Source organism: Triticum urartu, chromosome 7, assembly GCF_003073215.2.
Source record: "Triticum urartu cultivar G1812 chromosome 7, Tu2.1, whole genome shotgun sequence".
Classification (NCBI taxonomy): domain Eukaryota; kingdom Viridiplantae; phylum Streptophyta; class Magnoliopsida; order Poales; family Poaceae; genus Triticum; species Triticum urartu.
In genome coordinates this window covers 90463660-90481796 of record NC_053028.1, presented here as the reverse complement: position 1 = coordinate 90481796, position 18137 = coordinate 90463660, and the positions used below count along the sequence as shown (strand labels likewise).

Here is an 18137-nt window from a genome sequence, read left to right as displayed (position 1 = left end):
TGTCATTCTACTAGCATGGTTCGTTACTTGACTGATTAATTATTCCCTGCTTGTGGATTCATTCACTCTAGTGCCTAGATGATCCAAGTTTTTTGGAGCAAATGAGAAGGCGCTTCAAAGATGATCCGCGCGCCGAAACATTTTTTCAGCCAAAAAGAAGACAAGGTCCTCAGCATGCAACACCATTACCGAACCAGCAGGATGCAATGGAAGAGTGAAGCGGCTGGATGCGACTCCACCTACTTATTTGCCTCGTACTAATTTGGAAGATAGTAATTATGTAGAAATACTAATGGCCAGGGAGGGAGGGAGAAATAAATTGGAACCAGCAAGGCGCAAGGTTTTTTGTCTGTGCATACGCTGCTGTTCAAGATGGTGCAAACATGACAACCCACTTGTAAATATATAAACATGTCATCCGAAACATTTTAATGTTCACTCTCCCCAAGATCCATACTCAGGTAGCTTGTTATTTTCTTATACACCGACAGGAAAACGCACTTACAGTGCCATTGAGAGAATTTTTTGTTTGTTTGAGATGGACCTATTTTTAACAACTACAGTAACAAGCTTTATCTGACTAGGTTCTCTTTTTTTCTGCTTTCCAAAGTTGATGCATTGTACGTTCGTTTTTCCTTCTCTCTTTTTTTTTGCGGACCAAACGGTCCAGACACTTTTAGACATCCAATTTTGATCACCAAATTGGATCAGCATGGTCTAGATGTTCAAAATTCCAAGGACCGGTCCAAAATCAGGATTGAGGAGCTCTGGGGGAGTCCTGACATCTGCCACATTAGACTCTGACACCCCAAACCCACCCAAATCCCTACGCGGAGCCCACACAATTGCACAATCTGATATTCTTTCCCATGCCCGTCCCCCATGCTCTTGCTGGCTGCCGCCTCTTCTGGCATGTTCTGTCTTCCAGTTTGCCGCCATGATAGATCAACCTGAGCCATGGAGAGGTTCGAGGTCTCTCCAGGCCCGACGAAGACTGTGAAGGAGGGTGCATCCCGCAGAAGGGCAATTGCGGCGTGTGAAGGTGAGGGCGAAGAAGAAGGTGCCGAAAGCAGTTGGAGCTCCTCCTGCAAAGTGGACCGCCATGTCGCCAGTACAAGCCGATGTACTACTACGATTGCCATCTAAGAGGTCAGTTCGACATGTAGCAACCGCAACAGCACTCGGCTACCTCGGGCCACCATCCACCATGCGTCATCGTCCTCAACACTGACTACGTGTTCACGGAGTCACCGACACTCGTCTGGTCGTGACTTTCATCGGAGGAGCCCTCGTCCGACGGTGATTGGCTGCTGTTCGGTGAAATTCCTCTCCCAAGATCGATGGCAGGCACCGACGAGGCTATGATGAACATACACTACGGCGCCGGCCACGAGGACGACTACTCGCTGTAGTTGGAGCAAGATAAGCCAATGGATACCCAGCAGTCGGAGCCAGACGTGTCCGATGCGGACACAAAGAAGAAGAGAGGTTCGTCGTACTCGAACAAAAGAGGATGAATTGTTGAGTGAGGCACGGTTGGGCACGAGTGTTATTTTGTTTCAAGGCATGGAGCCACAAGGTCCAACATTTTGGCAAAGTATGCATGATTTCTATCATGAGAAAAATCCCTACGCCCCCTACAACAAAGAGTGATCCATGGCCACAATCCAAAGTCGCTAGGCCTTCTATGATACATCTTTCAACATGAGGCCAATAAGTATTGCGACGCGTATACAGAGATGCAAAACCGGTGGCCAAGTGACACATCACTTCTCGATCTCTTAAGTTTCGCTTTGTGTTGCTCTACGTTTTGGTTATTGATTTGCTTTATGTTTCAACATGTACCATAAGACCGAGGAAAAGCCATTCACGTTGAAGAATTTTCGGTTCAAAATGAATGGGCAAAGCAAGCGGTCAAGTATTGCCCATCACCAAGACCACCAACACCAAAACCAATGACGATGATGTTGATCCAAATATCGAAGCAAGAGGGAGGAAATGGGAGACCGACAAGGAAAAGCGAGAAAGGATGACAGCCAAGATGTCAGACAACATCATGGCGGAGAAGGAGGAGGCATGCGCCAAGCACGACGAACTCAGGGATGAAAAGAAGACGAAGAGTTTTGGCTTGTTCATGGAAGTCCAAACGAAGAAGTTTGAGCTTGAGGAAAGGAAGTTTTAGATCAAGGAAGCATGCGAGGAGCAAAAGATGTTGTACTCAAAGTCGACGAGTTGGATCCAAGTGCGGCCAAGTCCATCTCGCCTCGCATGATACCATCATCGCACAATGTGCATAGAAGGAGGCTCAAATGCTTTTGCTTTTGGCACCTATGAACAAATCCGAACGTGTCCGCGTACATTTGATGGTAATCATTTGTTAATCAACATTCCCAGATACCCCTTGAGTTTCAATTTTCGATTCGCTCCCATGTAATCGTAAGAAACTGCCCAAGAGCTGCAAAAAGACCATAATTCACGCAAAACAATAATTTTCCTTATAAGCGGCAAACCAGAGAATGACCGAAGCTTTGTACAAAATTGTGAACAGCATATTTGCAAAGATTGTTTCGTTTGCAGGATAGTTCTAAGAATTTCTAGCATTGGAAAATTCCCAAGGAATAGAGTGGAGAGAGTAGAGTAACCCAATATATTCCTTTAATTGAAACTCAAAAAAAAAATGGCTGAAGCCCAATCAACGTCACTTGTGACGCTCGTGCACCACGTGCCTCTCTCTTCCTTCCTCCTCCCCCACACTCTCCCCCCGCCGCTCTCTTCTCCACTCTCTCCCACTCTCTCTGCCCCCATAAAAAAATCGAGCTCCAGCACACAACCACCACCACCGCAAGCTTCTCCCCCCCCCCCCCCCCCCCCACTTTCCCCTTCCTGCCCCGACCCGGAGCCATTTCTTTCGCCACAGATATTCCCAAAGCATCTCCTTTCTTTCCCCGTTGCTCTCCTCCTCGGATTCCTCTTCCCCTGCCCCCCTCCTCCCTCCTACTCTGCTCCTACCCGCCCGTATTATTCTTCCCTTCCCTCTCTCTCTCTGCTTTTCCCTCGTGCCCGATCTTCCCACCAGCACTCCAGCAGAGCGCCAGTTCTGCCAAGAAAACGCCGGAGGCGGGCCGGCATGCGCGTGGACGACGCCGACAGGCCCGATTCTGCAGACGCCGGAGCGCAGAAGCCCGCCGAGCTCCCCTCGCCTCATGTGGGTACCGCCCTCTGCCTCTCTCTCTCTCTCTGACTCTCTCTGCAGTGCAAGATTCGATTTCGGGAGGGCGCTTCTTTGCTAGCCTAGATAGATGAATCTCGTCGTGTTCGGGGAATTTGATGGTTCCTGTCCTGAGCTGTGTTCCATCATGGCGCGATGGGCACGGATTGAGCTGGAAGCAGCCGGAACCAGGCTGTGCGTTGGCTTTGCGCGCACGCGTTTCGTGCTGCCGTTTCTTAAAATCTGGAGGAAAGCGAGAGATTTTTTTCTGGGTGCTCCTTGAATCGTTCAACAATTGGGTAGGAGATTTCTGGTGAGAGATGACAGGTTGTTTGTTTGTCCGTCCATCACATTTCTTCGTCGGTAGTACTAGTACTACTACTCTGTAACTGACTAACTGTACTGGGTGTACACGCTGTGCCCAATCATTTGCTAGATAACCGTGATGATGAGATTTACTGCCACAGGGTGTCCGGGAGGTACTAATTTCAGACCATGGTAGTACTACCTACTAGCAAACATGAATAGTTACTACTCCATGTGCATTGGAGTACTTGGTACCTGCAAGATTTTTTCCTCTCTAAGGCTGAAGTGAAACAAACATAGCCCTAATGCTGTGCTAAGTGAAGGACATGTTGTTCTTGCAACGATCCATGTTGATTGATTGCTTACTTTGAAGTGCCTGCACTATGTCAGTGATCGACCTGGCTGTATTGTGAGTCTTGCTTACTGCTGCCATGGGTTGCCATCATTAGTTTGTGCAATGCTAGTGCTGAACCATCTAATTTCAGGTTATTTATCTATGTATAAATGGCTTTGCTGATTTAATCAGCAGACAGTTATGTGGATTTTACATTGTTGCATCACACTTTCTTGAGTAGTCATTATCCAGTCTGATGGTCTCGTGTTAACATTTTCTGGGTCACTAATGATTAGTAGAAAGAATCAGTTCATTGAAGGTAACATTTGTTGATGTTACTAAGTTGAACATTTGTGTATGAACTAGATGCTTTACTAATCAATGCAGCTTATTCATATTTCCCAGTTCCTATTCAAACTTCAGAGAATAGTGGTACTAAACTAGACATGGTAGGGACAATGCTATATGACACTTACAAGTGACAACCAATGCTAGTAATAATAGGAATGTCTCCCCAAATTGGCTAATAGCAGTTATTGTCAAAATACCTGATCATCGCACGTAGTAAATTTCTTAAATATTATTTTTCATAAAATTCTTAGTTAAGGCTGAAGTGAAACAAACATGGCTCTAATGCTGTGCTAAATGAAGGACATGTTGGTCTTGCAATGATCCATGTTGATTGCATACTTTGGAGTGCCTGCACCATATCAGTATTGCTTACTACTGTCATGGGTTACCCATCATAATGCAAAGTGGCGCTTCATCTTTTCCATCAGAATTCTTTCCTATTGTTTCTGCTCTCAGTTATAGAGTGCGCCTATACTTTACTTACATTCTTAGCTATACTAATGCGTTTTTGGACATACAGATGGAGAGTGTTTGCGAGAACACCACAACTGCTGATTTCATGCAGAGTAACTTTGGAAATTTCCTTCCAAATGTTAGATCAGGCGGTTGGTCAGATATTGGAAGTCGCCAGTACATGGAAGATACCCATGTGTGTATTGCCGATCTAGCTAAAAACTTTGGTTATCCAACAGTGGATAAAGAAGTTGTTTCCTTTTATGGGGTATGTACATGCTTTCTTTTTTTCACTTTTTGCTCATTTTGACACAGAAATCAACTCTATTCAAATTTGCAACTACTACAATTATAGCTAGACCGCAACTTCCCACATGAAAAGAATAAAATTATTGGAGACTTGATCCATGTACCCAATAGTAGAAAATCTCGAGTTGTATTTGCGTACCAGGAAACTTGTATAAAGTATGTACGGACAGATCCTCTGTATCTTCAAGAACTATCCACAGTCAATCCTATGCTTGATAATTGAACCTTGATCTACATTCTGTCATGCCATCATCCTATAAAGTTATCTTCATTGTTCTTGTACAGAATGCAGTACACACCGTGGTTCTCTGAGTGTAATTTTTGTACTGTAGTTCTTAAAGTACAGTTTTTATTTAACAGTATAGAAGTGTAATGACATGTGGTGATCATTTTAGTTGTTCTCTGTTTATATGAATCACGAGACATTATGTTCCTGTAAGTAAGTTTTTACACTTCTCGTTTTCTAGGTCTTTGATGGGCATGGTGGAAAAGATGCTGCCCATTTCGTTCGCGATAATCTGCCAAGGGTCATTGTGGAAGATGCTGATTTTCCTCTGGAGCTTGAGAAAGTAGTGAGCAGATCCTTTGTGCAGATTGATAGTCAGTTTGCCGATAAATGCTCTCACCAGAGAACTCTGTCGTCCGGCACAACGGCACTTACAGCAATGATTTTTGGAAGGTAATTTTCTGGCACATATAACATCTATGATTGAGCCAGTCATTAAAACCATAAGCTGCAATACACTATATTTGCTTAGAAAGTCTCATTATTCAGCATATATGATATGGAATGGAACACAAGGGACATTTATATATGAACATACAATGAAAGTGCATCGTAAAGTGTCATCATGATATTGTTAAAGTTTTAACTTCATACTGTTTTTTAGCTGCATGGTTTACTTCTGCAAACTGCAACTATGATAAACTAGAGAGATTCTGCATATTTCAAATCTTCACCCCAAGCATATGATTTCTATTTATACACCAGAGATAGTTCTAAAAGCATAATATTGCAAGATTTGCGCAACGTTAGACCATCTTTTTTCCCCTCTATGTTAAGCTTTTGCTGGTTTTATATACCTGTAAATTTTACAGCATTAGTTGACATTCCCAATAACCAATACTGATCGTTATTATGTCTGCTGCAGGTCCCTTCTGGTCGCGAACGCTGGTGATTGCAGAGCAGTACTTTCCCGGTGTGGCATCGCAATGGAGATGTCGATGGACCACAGGCCCTGCAGCCTCAGCGAAAAGCTGCGGGTCGAGTCGCTCGGTGGCTACGTGGACGACGGCTACCTGAACGGTCTGCTGGGAGTCACCAGAGCCCTCGGCGACTGGCACCTCGAGGGAATGAAGGAGGCCAGCAGGCCCGGGGGAGGCCCCCTGAGCGCGGAGCCGGAGATCAAGCTGACCACGCTGACCAAGGACGACGAGTTCCTGGTGATCGGCAGCGACGGGCTGTGGGACGTCTTCTCGAACCAGAACGCCGTGGACTTCGCCCGGCGGCGCCTCCAGGAGCACAACGACGTGAAGCTCTGCTGCAGGGAGATCGTCGAGGAGGCGATACGGCGGGGCGCCACCGACAATCTGACGGCGGTGCTGGTGTCCTTCCACCTGGTGGCGCCGCCTCAGATCAGAGTGAATCAGCCACGTAGGGTGGCGCGGAGCATCTCGGCCGACGGGCTCAACAGCCTCAGGATACTCCTGGGAAGCCAATGACGGCGCTCTTCTCGTGCCGCCGTGATCAGGTGCTGTGCCGGTGCTTGCTGAGCTCTAATTGTATGTAGTCGTGTCGGTGCTTCGTTGTTGATGTTGTTAGCTGCTGTTATGTTACCCCATTGTTGTTGAGGCAGTGGCTGTTATTCTTGTTGGTAATTAAGCCAACGAACATGTGAGCTCACAGTTGTGAGCATTTCTTAGCTGCTGGAAACTAGGCATGTCCTGGTGAAGAGGCTGCGTGCCTTGCTGTGCTGTATCATACATTTCCCTGTTTTCATCTGTAAATAAGATTGTGGGGGCAACTGAAATTCGATCATGTAACTCCATCGCCGTGAATCTGTCGGTCGAATCGATGGTCTTTTCTGTGTCTCTTGTCTCATGAATTGTCAATTACCAGGTGTGAAGACATACATAAAAAAAAAGTATGGAGCTGAACACAAAGGAGCAGAATATTGCCTGATAAGTGATAAGGGCATGGAGAGCAGAGCAATAACGCCAAACTGCACGTACATAAAACCAGTCCAACTTCTCTGCCTGCAATTAAACAACCCCAATTCAAATGGTTTCCGGACACTTTTCTGCATGCAATTAAACGACCCCAATTCAAATGGTTTCCGGACAATTTTCTGGAGGGGAGCGCGAGCAAAATATATTACGCGTTTCCTGGGAGACATGCAGGCAACTTTCCAGGAGCAGATGTCCATTATTACTTGCTTGAGGTGCACTTGACAGCATTCTTAATCCCATCATTGCCATGGCGTTACGCGCCTAATCCAGGGGTCCGGCGTCCTAATAAACACGGCTCCATGGTTGGGGCAGACATACTTGTCCAAAGTCCAGCAGAGGACTGCATAAACAATGGCTACATTCCTGCATTAGTACTTCAGGTTAGACCCTTGGCCGCAGACATGAGTACGCCAATCACTGGGCGGGCCTGGGCCGGTGTCATTAACAAAAGTTTTGTGTCTGTGTATATATGGTCTCCAGGGTCAAATGGTTCTTCAGAGTTCAGACAACAGAGTCCACAGCTGCTCACTGAGACTGAGCCACTGCTGTTCCATTCCACCTGAGCTGAGTTTGAAGGCTTGAACGGCGTTCGTCTCCCAGCTCGACTCTTTCAAGGTCCTCACACAGATACTGGACGTAGAAGATGGCGAAGACATGCCTGCCAGTGGCTGCGGCTGCCGTGCTTCTGCTCCTGATGGTGGCGACGGCCCAGGGCATCAGGCTGGACGCAGGGAGCAAGGCGGCGCTCGGCAACCCGGTGCTCAATGTAAGTGATTGCAGCTGTTGTTTCTGGTGTTTCGATGTGTCGTTGCGCGGCCAATGATCCGAGCTTCTGCTTATTTGGAACGGTTATCTGACTTGTGTAAATTTCTACATCGGTTACAGAAATCCGTGGAGAAAGGGGTGGTGATCAAGGCTGATGATGCTGAGCAGTCATCGGGTGAAGGGGTAGAGGAGGCCATATCTGAAGACAAAGAGAGGGCAGGGGGGCACAGGATGCCTGAGATCCATGTGGACTACTATGGCCCCAGGGGCCATAGCGCCAGGCACCACTGATCGGATTTCTCCCTGCATTCTCCATTCTTTTTTTCTTTCACCTTCTTCTTTAGATGATCATGATGAGGCAGGATGCTGCTGTTTGGCAAGACCAAGACCCAGGATGTGATTCGTTTATTTTTATTTCTCATTTTTGCCCTGATGAAGAGAGGGGAGAAACATAGCTGATGTTAGTACTAACATGTTGACGACACTCTGATCAAAGAACTATAAATTACATGGATTGGTGCAGAGGCTCTTGTATGGCCGGAAATGCTGCAGTTTTTCTGGCCAGATACTCTGCTTTGTGTCTGGCTACGATATTATTGAAACTACTACACCAAAACGATCTTATATTATAAGCACAGTTTTGCTCAGGACGGAGGGGGTACCTTTTTCCCTTTTCCTTCTGCAGGGACATCGAAATGGTGTACTCCTGCATATTGCTTTTCTGGTTTTGAGTTGTATATAGTGGTATAACTGTAATTGCAGGCGCTCCTGCATATTTATTTGAAGAGTTGAAAACCGGGCACATAAAATAGCTTATGTTACAGCAAAATTGAAGTAGAGCATCTCCAACAGGCGCCGGTCGCGCCGCACGCAAAAAACACATATGCCGCGCGCGCATCGGCTGGTTTGGCGCGGCGCGTTGCGCCCGCTCTAGCAGCCGCGCTAAAATGCAGTGCGCGCGCGCCGCTCCAGCAGCGCGCAAAAAAGCAGCGCACACGCTCATTCTAGGCTATTGAAAAATAGATAGATTGCATAGATTTTAACGATACAAAGGTATTTTACATCGGAAACATAGATTGCATAATAATTAAAAATGACAAATGATAAAACACGAGATAGATTGCATAAAAAAACTAGTCTAAGTCGCTATCATCACTATCGTCATCCTCCTCGGCGGTGTCGTCCGAGGTATCCAGCCAGATGTCGAACCACCAATCATCATCCGGCGTGAAGAACGACTGCCCACCTGCTTCAACGAGATCGGACTGTGCGTTCGCCAATGCCTTGCGCCGACGCCTGTCCAACCGCGCCGCGCGGCGCCTTCGCGTGTCCTCCTTGCGACGCCTTGCCCAGTAGGACTGCTCGTAGGCGACGTCCTCCGGGTGGCGGCGCCGCCACTCCGCCATGACCCGCTCGTCCTCCTGGGCGACGAGGAGGCGGCGCTGCCGCTCGGCGTGCTCCGCACGGTCTTGTGCCGTGTTCAGACGCGGCGGCGGGGCACGGTCGAGCGCTTGCTGGAGCGTGTAGGCATCCTGGAAGTTCATCTGGCCGCGCGGCCGGCCTAGGCGCCACGCCGCCGCGTCGTACGCGCGCGCCGTCCCGTACGTGCCGAGGCCGAGCCGGAGATCGTCGGAGCGTATCTCCGCGTAGTAGCCGCCGTTGGGGCGCAGGCGGACGCCGCGGTAGCCGGACGCTCCTCGACGGCACGGCGGCATGGCGGCGCGGCGGTGGCGGGGCGCCGGGGCGGCGGAGGCGCGTCGGTGGCGGGGTGCTGGAGCGGCGCGTGGCAGAGAGAGAGAAAGAGGAGAAGAGGAGACGTGGAGGGGCGCGTGGCGCGCACCGCACTTTATAGACGCGCCGGAAGCGGCGCGCAAAAGATGGCGCGCGAGTTAGCGCCTTTTCGCGCGCGCGCAAGCGGTTTCCTCGCGCGTGGTTTTCCCGCCGCCGCTGGAGCGCGGCAAAACGCCCCCCTCCCCCGCGCGCGCTAAAGGCCGCGTTTACCACGCGCGCGCGTCGTTTCGCGCGGCCGTTGGAGATGCTCTTAGCATAAGCACGTTTCGCGCGGCCGTTGGAGATGCTCTTAGCATAAGCACACACACGCCTGGCTCCCAGCAAGTATTTCATATCATAAACACAAAGTTTTTTTGTAGCTTAGGTTACATGAAATCTCTTATCCTCAACCCTCCAGCCTTGCTTTGAGATCCGTACTCTTCAACTAACTAACAACAACAAGATTTCTCTTTTTTGTTTCTCGAAAATGAAACAACATATGAACTTCAAACTTTGCAGACCGAACAAATATTAGAACATCAATGTGTGAAAAAACTTTCAGATTTTTTGGTCTGATGTAAATATACAAAATAAGATTTTCTTTGAATAAAAATATTATTTCAAGTATTTAAAATGCATGAAAAAATCTGAAAGTTTTTTTTCTATATTGTAGTTAGAATGTATTGTTGTTCTGCAAAATTTGAAGTTCATATGTTGTGTCGTTTGAGAGAAACAAAAAAGACAAATGTGTTTGCACGGATCTTGATGCATAAATGGATGACAAAGATAAGGGATACCGTGTAGCCTGAGCTACAGAAAACCACACTCATAAGGAACAGAATGACAAGCCAACAAAATGACTAAAGGAACAAGAGCTTGACAATTTTCGTGACCATATCTTCCACCAGTTACTGGAAGTACAGTGTGATAAGCCATGCAAAGAGGAGCAAGCATGCATGCATGCTGGGTAACCAACTTACAACTGACCCTTGACAAGATACCAGAGCTAAGACTCCCATATCAAACATAGGATATGACTCAGAATGAGAACCACCACAAAAAGATCAAGCTCAACTTCCATGCTTCAACGGCTTGCCCGAGATTCAAACTGCTGCGTTCTGACGTCCTGCTTAACTTGCTGATCTTGCTTCAGCCACGGCCACAGCACCTGCCACCGCTAAATGAAGCAAACAGTTTTGAGTAACACATCAATGGGAGGTGAATTTCTTTGTTTAACTTGACGAATTTCTCAAGGGGAACTTAACATATGTCTCAAAGAAACCATATATATATACCTGGCGGATTGTTGAAGCTCGTGTAGAGAAAGAGGTTTTTAAATGAATCTCGCTTGAATGTGAAACTATATGGCTTACTCGACAACTTCCTCAACCTCAAAGACTTGAGATCAATTGTGAACACACCAAGATCTGTGACCGCAATGATGATATCGGTGCCCTCCACCCAGCCAACCAACTTTAGAGAGTCTGAGCTCATGGGATAGCCAATGGGGACAAGCGCCTTGAGGTCCATTTCTTTGAGTTGGATACACGACGATACTCCATCAACACTCACCTCCACCGACCAAATGGAGCATAGCCCATCCTGGTCTAGGTGGACGAGCCCCAGCCCACTGTCATCCACCGAGATGAGGAGGGGGGGTCCAGCTGCTCGCACACAGCTCTGGCAGATCAATGACTGATAGGCGATGCCTATGGAAGTCATACTTGAGAATAAAAATGTTGGCCACAGTTGGATCCCCGTGAAGGAGGAAGTGGAGCGCTTGTCCAACAAAGACACTGGGCCTTCCGATGATGTAGTCTTCAAATCTTCCAACGCCACCGATGTGAATAGTGGCTGTTGAGGTCCATTCCCGGGTCTCTGACGAGTATACTAACGCCCGCAGCCTCTTATCATCGTCATCATACGGCCGGCAGCTGTCAAGGCCGATTAAAGCGACGAAAAATGGCCCCAAGTTGCAGGCAGCGTGGTTGCAGCCATCCGCCGCACATAGCACCGTGCCCCAATAGGTTGCGCCGTTGACGTCAGGGTCGAAAATGTCGGGGCTGCGCAACTGGATTCGGCTTTCCCGACACGGGGTCCCAGACGACCATCTTCGAGACCCTGTCATCTTCCTTCCCCTCATCTTCATCTTCGTCGTCCTCCTCCCCCTCCTCATCCGTATCATATTCTTCCTCCTCCTTGTCAGCTTCTTCCCCCTCACCGTCCTCCTCGATATCATCGTCTTCCTCTTTCAACTGCTCGTCAGCTTCCTCCTCCCCCTCATCGTACCACCTACACCCAAGAAGAATGCGGCCATGGCGGCAGTCGAGCACATAACTGTCCCGCCGCTCGGGATTGCGGGGGCGGAACTTTGTGGTGGGGACGGAGCGCCCCACGTTGTCCTCCCACCTTTGTAAGAAGCCCAGGACTGGAGGTGTTTTGTGCAAGGTGCGGTAGCGGCTGCGGAAGGCGTGGCCGGAGAGGAGGCGGCACCACGCCTTGCAGACGAGGGAGGCGCGGATGAGGACCGCGGGCTCCTCAGGCGGGATGAGGAGCAGGATCTCCTCCACGAGCTCGTACATCTCCCCCAACTCCCGCACACGCGGCGGCGGCATCGCGGGCCGTGCCTGCAGGCAAAGATTTAAGATTGGGAGGCCAACGAGTCGGAATCGGAAAGATCTGGCGCCGCCGGGTGAGGTCGCAGCCTCCGCCCCTTCCCCAGCCCGCTGGAGCAAGAGCCGCCGCCGCCGGTGGCCTCAAGCTCGCGCTGCTCCGCTCAAGAACAAGACCCTTGCCTACTATTCGTTGGATCCATCTTGGAATCAGCCAGCATTGGTTGATGTTGTGTTGGTGAGTGAGAGATTCTTGCGGAGTGGGGATTCAGTGAGGGGACGAGAGGAGAGAGAGAGCGAAGGGATTGAGATGGAGGGGAAGGGGACGAGGGCGAAGAGGTGCAGAGTGGCAGGGACGAGGGATTTGTTTTTTTTTAGGGGTGGCAGGGACGAGGGCTGGGAGGCAGACCTAAACTGCATTTCCGATTCGGCCCATTAGAGCATCTACGGCCGGACTTTGACAAATCCGGCTCCCCTATATGTCCGCGGACACATTCGGATACGTCCGCGGATACTGACCGGGCATTTTTTATATTCACGTCTCCACATCTGTGTATCTCATATTTTCTCTCCTATATTCATACTAAACCATACAACGTTGATAAAAAAATACGTAGATCATGAGCGGACATACAAATGCACAATCGATTTTATCAAAAGATCACAACCAGGGCATTAAAAGATAGCCAAAGTTCACATAATACACATAATACGGCGGGCAAGTTCAAACTACATCTAAAAACTTGAAATTAAGACGGATCTTCACCACTTCCTCGTCGGCCTTTTGCCGTTCCGGTCGCCGGTGCAGCTGTAGGAGTCCGCGGCAGGAGGTGGGTCCACGTCGGACCCGTCGGAGGAGGAGGAATCAGAGATGACGATGTATCCTTGCAAGCGTCGGACGCGGCGGTCTTGCTTGCGCTTGAGCTTGGCCACTCTCACCGCCTCCCGCTCGGATTGCTCAACGCCGAGTCGAAGCTGCTTAGCGTTGAGCCTCCGAAGCCGTCGGGCCTTCGTCTCCGCCTCAGTCAGTGATCGGCGACACGCCCACTCGAAGAGACGGTCCTCATCGTCGGGCACTCGGTTGCGGCGGGCGGACTGCGCAGACCCATCAGACCCGCCCGCCATCTTCCTTGCCCTCTGCCTCTCGCGGCGGGCGGCACGTGCCTTCGACTCCGGAGTCCGCATCCGCGGCGTCGGTGGAGTGGGCACTAGAACCCAGCGCTGCCCGCGCGCAGCAGCGACTGGAGGTGGAGGAGGCCGTCGGGCGGGAGGAGAAGATCAGGCAGGCCTCGCAAATCCACGCGCAGGATAGGAAGGGTCGGCACCAGCATTGGCGCTGCCGCGACGGGCGACAGGTGGCGTCGCACTGGACCTGGAGCTGCCGCCCATATCGACCCGTGACCACTCGAGCGCAATACGAAGCGCCAGCTCCTCCTCGTCTCCGGAGCTTCCGTCGAAGTGACTACCGGTGCTGGACATGCTCGCCGACGCTAGGGATCTGCCAGACAAGGGTTTTTTGTGGGGGCAGGGTGGGCTAGCGGTGGGCCAGGCTGACATGGCGGACGCGCCCGGGCATGCCCGAGCCACCTCATATCCGCTCTACATTCGGGATGGATATAAGGGGTGTCGGTCAGTCCGGGCGTTTGTGACCCGTTTGAGAGCTTCGGCTGAGTCGATTTTTTGTGACCAATCAGTGACCTGACGGCCTGCCCTGGCGTATGAGACGAATATAGGGCGTCCGGCTGTAGATGCTCTTATTTCTTAGTACGCGAAGCGTCTTCTCCTATGTTTTTTTACAATTATCTCCTCATTTATTCTTTTTTGCGAGTAAGACTTGTATTAATCAAGGATCCAGGTAATTACAATCTAGCTTACACCAGTCCACAACCTCGAGGGGACCAGAGCCCAACCAAACTACTGTTGTGCTGGAATTTAGTCTATTTTGGGCAGCCCAATAACTATTTCAGAAATTCCTAATAAATCCTAGAGGCCCACTTAGCCCATTTGTGCAAGGCAAGGGATACTACTAAAGTTTAGTCCCACATTGCTAGTTTAGTGAGAGTTGGACCTTCTTATAAGGGAGGTTCTTTTCCCACTTGTACGAGCATGAGAACGAGAGGGATATCCACGCGCGCTCCTCCTCCGCCGCCCGCCTCGCCACGCCTCGTAACGACGCGCCGCGCCGCGGGAATGAGCCGAGCCAATATCTAAATTTTTGCCACGCACTACGGGTATACGAAAGGTCACACGGAAGCTGAAAAGATTTTTGCGAAAGTGGAGTTCGAATGCGAACGGTGCAGCTCTTCGGCTGCTGGCTGTTCTCTTCGTCTCTGTCTCTTCGTTTCGCCTCCCGTCGTTGCCCTCTCGCCTCCTTCTCTTGCGCCTATAAAAGGGAGGTCGCTCCTCCCAGAGAGACGCACCAGAACCTCTTCCTCCTCTCGCCACAAGTTCCTGAGCACTGCGCTGCTGCTATGATCTTCCCCATCCCGGCTTGCGGCGTGCACCGCAGGTCGGGACAGTAGGCCTCCGAAACCGCACCTTTTGAGTCCTGTACAGGAGAAGGGTGATAAGGTTTTCGGGGAGCGCTCAGCGCGACTACTGGCTGCTTCATCACGGACGATCCGGTCGCCAATGACTACTCCCCCGACGTCCACGACCTCCTGGACGACATGGCGGGCGAGGACACCGACCCCAAGTCCAGTACTTCTGCTGCTAATGTCCCGTACATGTTCTTGCTCTTTCTATTAGATGTCATGACACAGTTCTTTGCTCTACTTTCCGTCCTACATGTGTTAGGTTCTACTTCATATATGCAACTTCATCTAGTATCTGTTCTAGATGTGTTTAGCTCAAGTTCATATATGCAGATGTTCTTTACCTTCTCTCTGTCCGAACGCATGACTTGTTTTATCTCTACTATATTAGTCATGCTTTATCTAGTATTTCTGTTAATAAAATCATTCGGTAAATTGCTCATATTTCCAACAATCCAAAACCTGATTATAGGCAATTTACCCCGAGTGGTTTTGTTGCTTCCATGAGACCTCCTATGTTGAGGGTATCCACTATAAGAGGTGGCGCGTGAGAGTAGTCTTATGGTTTCAAACCATGAGTTGCTATGACGCCACTCTCGGCAAACCTGAAGGAGAGCTTGATGCTCAACAGGCACAAGCTTTTCAGAAAATGGATACTCTGTTTAAGGCTGCTCTCTTGAGTGTTCTTGGTGAGAACATAGTTGATGCTTATGCGTCAATTGATAATGGAAAAGATATGTGGGATGCACTCGAGGCCAAGTTTGGGGTCTCGGATGCTGGCACTGAGCTGTACATCATGGAGCAATTCTATGATTACAGGATGACTGAAGAGCGCTCCGTGGTTGAGCAAGCTCATGAGATACAGTCATTTGCTAGAGAACTTGAGCACTTCAGTTGTATGCTACCAGACAAGTTTGTTGCCGGAGGTATCATCACTAAGCTTCCTCCTTCATGGAGGAACTTTGCTACCTTGCTGAAGCATAAGAGGCAGGAGTTTTCCGTCCCGGATCTCATTGGCACTCTTGATGTGGAAGAAAAGGCGAGAGCAAAGGACACACGTGCTCGAGGTATTGAGGGAGGATCTAGTGCCAATGTGGTACAAAAGCAGAACTTCCAGCCCCACAAGTTCAAGAACAAGGGCAAGTTTGATGGAAAAGCAAAGTTTGATGGGAAGAACAAGGATGTGCAACACACGAACTTCAAGAAGAAGAATGGCAAGAAGAAAGGTGCTTGTCATGTGTGTGGGGATCCTGATCATTGGGCTCCTAGTTGCCCTAATCGCTATGACAAGCGTCATCCTGAGAAAGGCAGCAAGACCGCTAATGTTGTCATTGGAGACACTGACATGAAGGATGCTGGGTATGGTATATTTCTCACTATTCTTTTAGTATGTCATTCTCCTGACTGGTTGATTGACACGTGTGCTAATGTGCATGTATGCGGTGATATTTCCATGTTTTCATCTTATCAGACCACAGGGACTTCAACCGTGCTGATGGGCAACGGTTCAAGTGCTTCTGTTCGTGGTGTTGGCACAGTCGATCTGAAGTTTACTTCGGGGAAGATCGTGCGGCTGAAGAACGTGCATTATGTCCCCTCCGTCAATAAAAATCTTGTTAGCGGATCTCTTCTGTGTAGAGATGGCTACAAGCTTGTCTTTGAGTCGAATAAATTTGTAATATCCAATTATGGAACCTTTGTTGGTAAAGGCTATGAGTCAGGAGGCCTGTTTTGTTTATCCTTATCAGACGTTTGCAATAAAGTTGCTAATCGTATTTGCAACAATAGTGAATCCAATGTGTGGCATTCACGTCTTTGTCAGGTTAACTTTGGTTGCATGTCGCGACTAGCGAAGTTGAACTTAATCCCTAGTTTCACCACTGTCAAGGGATCTAAGTGTCAAGTGTATGTGCAAGCTAAGCAACCTTGTAAGTCTCACACGACTGCGGAAACGAGAAATCTTGCACCACTAGAGCTCATACATTCAGATCTATGTGAAATGAATGGTGTTTTGACAAAAGGTGGAAAGAAATATTTCATGACGTTAATTGATGACTCCACTAGATACTGCCATGTGTATCTTCTGAAATCTAAGGATAAGGCTTTGAACTTTTTCAAGATCTATAAAGTTGAAGTGGAAAACCAACTTGATCGAAAAATCAAGAGGCTTAGGTCCGACCGTGGTGGAGAGTATTTTTCTAATGAATTTGATGCTTTTTGTGCGGAACATGGTATAATCCATGAGAGGACGCCTCCCTATTCACCTCAGTCAAATGGGGTGGCCGAAAGAAAGAACCGTACTCTAACAGATTTGGTTAATGCCATGTTAGACACTTCGGGTCTCTCCAAGGCATGGTGGGGGAGGCGATATTGACTGCATGTCATGTCCTAAACCGAGTTCCCACAAAGAACAAAGAGATAACTCCATTCGAGGAATGGGAAAAGAAAAGGTTAAAACTCTCTTATCTACGAATATGGGGTTGTTTGACGAAAGTCAATGTTCCAATTCCAAAGAAGCAGAAGCTTGGACCAAAGATTGTGGATTGTGTTTTCTTGGGATATGCTTTTCATAGCATTGGCTATAGATTCTTGGTTGTAAAATCTAAGGTACCTGACATACATGTCGGTACGATCATGGAGTCGAATGATGCGACTTTCTTTGAAGATATATTTCCCATGAAGGATATGGCTACCTCATCTAATCAGGAGATGCCTAGTTCATCGAATCAGGAACCAGTTACAATTACCGAACCTGCCATTTCGATGGAACACTTTGAAAGTCCTGTGGAGGAGAACAATGAAGTTCCTACTAGGAGCAAGAGACAGAGGACCACAAAGTCTTTTGGTGATGATTTTCTTGTGTATCTCATAGATGACACTCCCAGTTCTATTTGAGAGGCCTATGCATCTGAAGATGCTGACTACTGGAAGGAAGCGGTTCGTAGCGAGATGGATTCCATCTTGGCGAATGAAACCTGGGAGATAACTGATCGTCCTTATGGGTGCAAACCTATAGGATGCAAATGGGTATTCAAGAAGAATCTTAGGCCTGATGGTACTATTGAGAAGTACAAGGCTCGGTTCGTGGCTAAGGGTTATACCCAAAAGGAAGGTGAAGACTTCTTTGATACTTACTCACCTGTGGCTCGACTGACCACTATTCGAGTTCTACTTTCACTAGCTGCCTCGCATGGTCTTCTCGTTCATCAAATGGATGTTAAGACTGCTTTCCTAAATGGAGAGTTAGACGAGGAAATTTATATGGA

At 48.7% G+C, this 18137-nt stretch overlaps 2 protein-coding genes across 3 annotated transcripts; one reads left to right on the top strand and one right to left on the bottom strand.

Annotated features, from left to right (window-relative positions):
• The first annotated feature begins 2862 nt into the window (after positions 1 to 2862).
• Positions 2863 to 7052, top strand: LOC125520722 (probable protein phosphatase 2C 54). Of its 2 annotated transcripts, none has more exons than XM_048685710.1 (4): positions 2863 to 3205; positions 4720 to 4920; positions 5429 to 5640; positions 6113 to 7052. In XM_048685710.1, the coding sequence occupies exons 1-4, from the start codon at positions 3128 to 3130 to the stop codon at positions 6681 to 6683; spliced, it is 1062 nt and encodes a 353-aa protein (XP_048541667.1). In that variant the 5' UTR covers positions 2863 to 3127; the 3' UTR covers positions 6684 to 7052. The 2 variants fall into 2 exon arrangements, with proteins under 2 accessions (XP_048541667.1, XP_048541669.1); XM_048685712.1 differs by having other exon boundaries at positions 3077 to 3209.
• Positions 7053 to 10500: 3448 nt separating this feature from the next.
• LOC125521859 (myelin transcription factor 1-like protein) lies at positions 10501 to 12890 on the bottom strand. The gene is made up of 3 exons (XM_048686918.1): positions 11844 to 12890; positions 11021 to 11621; positions 10501 to 10902 (listed from the first exon to the last, which is right to left on the bottom strand). The coding sequence occupies exons 1-2, from the start codon at positions 12338 to 12340 to the stop codon at positions 11546 to 11548; spliced, it is 573 nt and encodes a 190-aa protein (XP_048542875.1). The 5' UTR covers positions 12341 to 12890; the 3' UTR covers positions 10501 to 10902; positions 11021 to 11545.
• Between the last annotated feature and the right edge of the window lie 5247 nt (positions 12891 to 18137).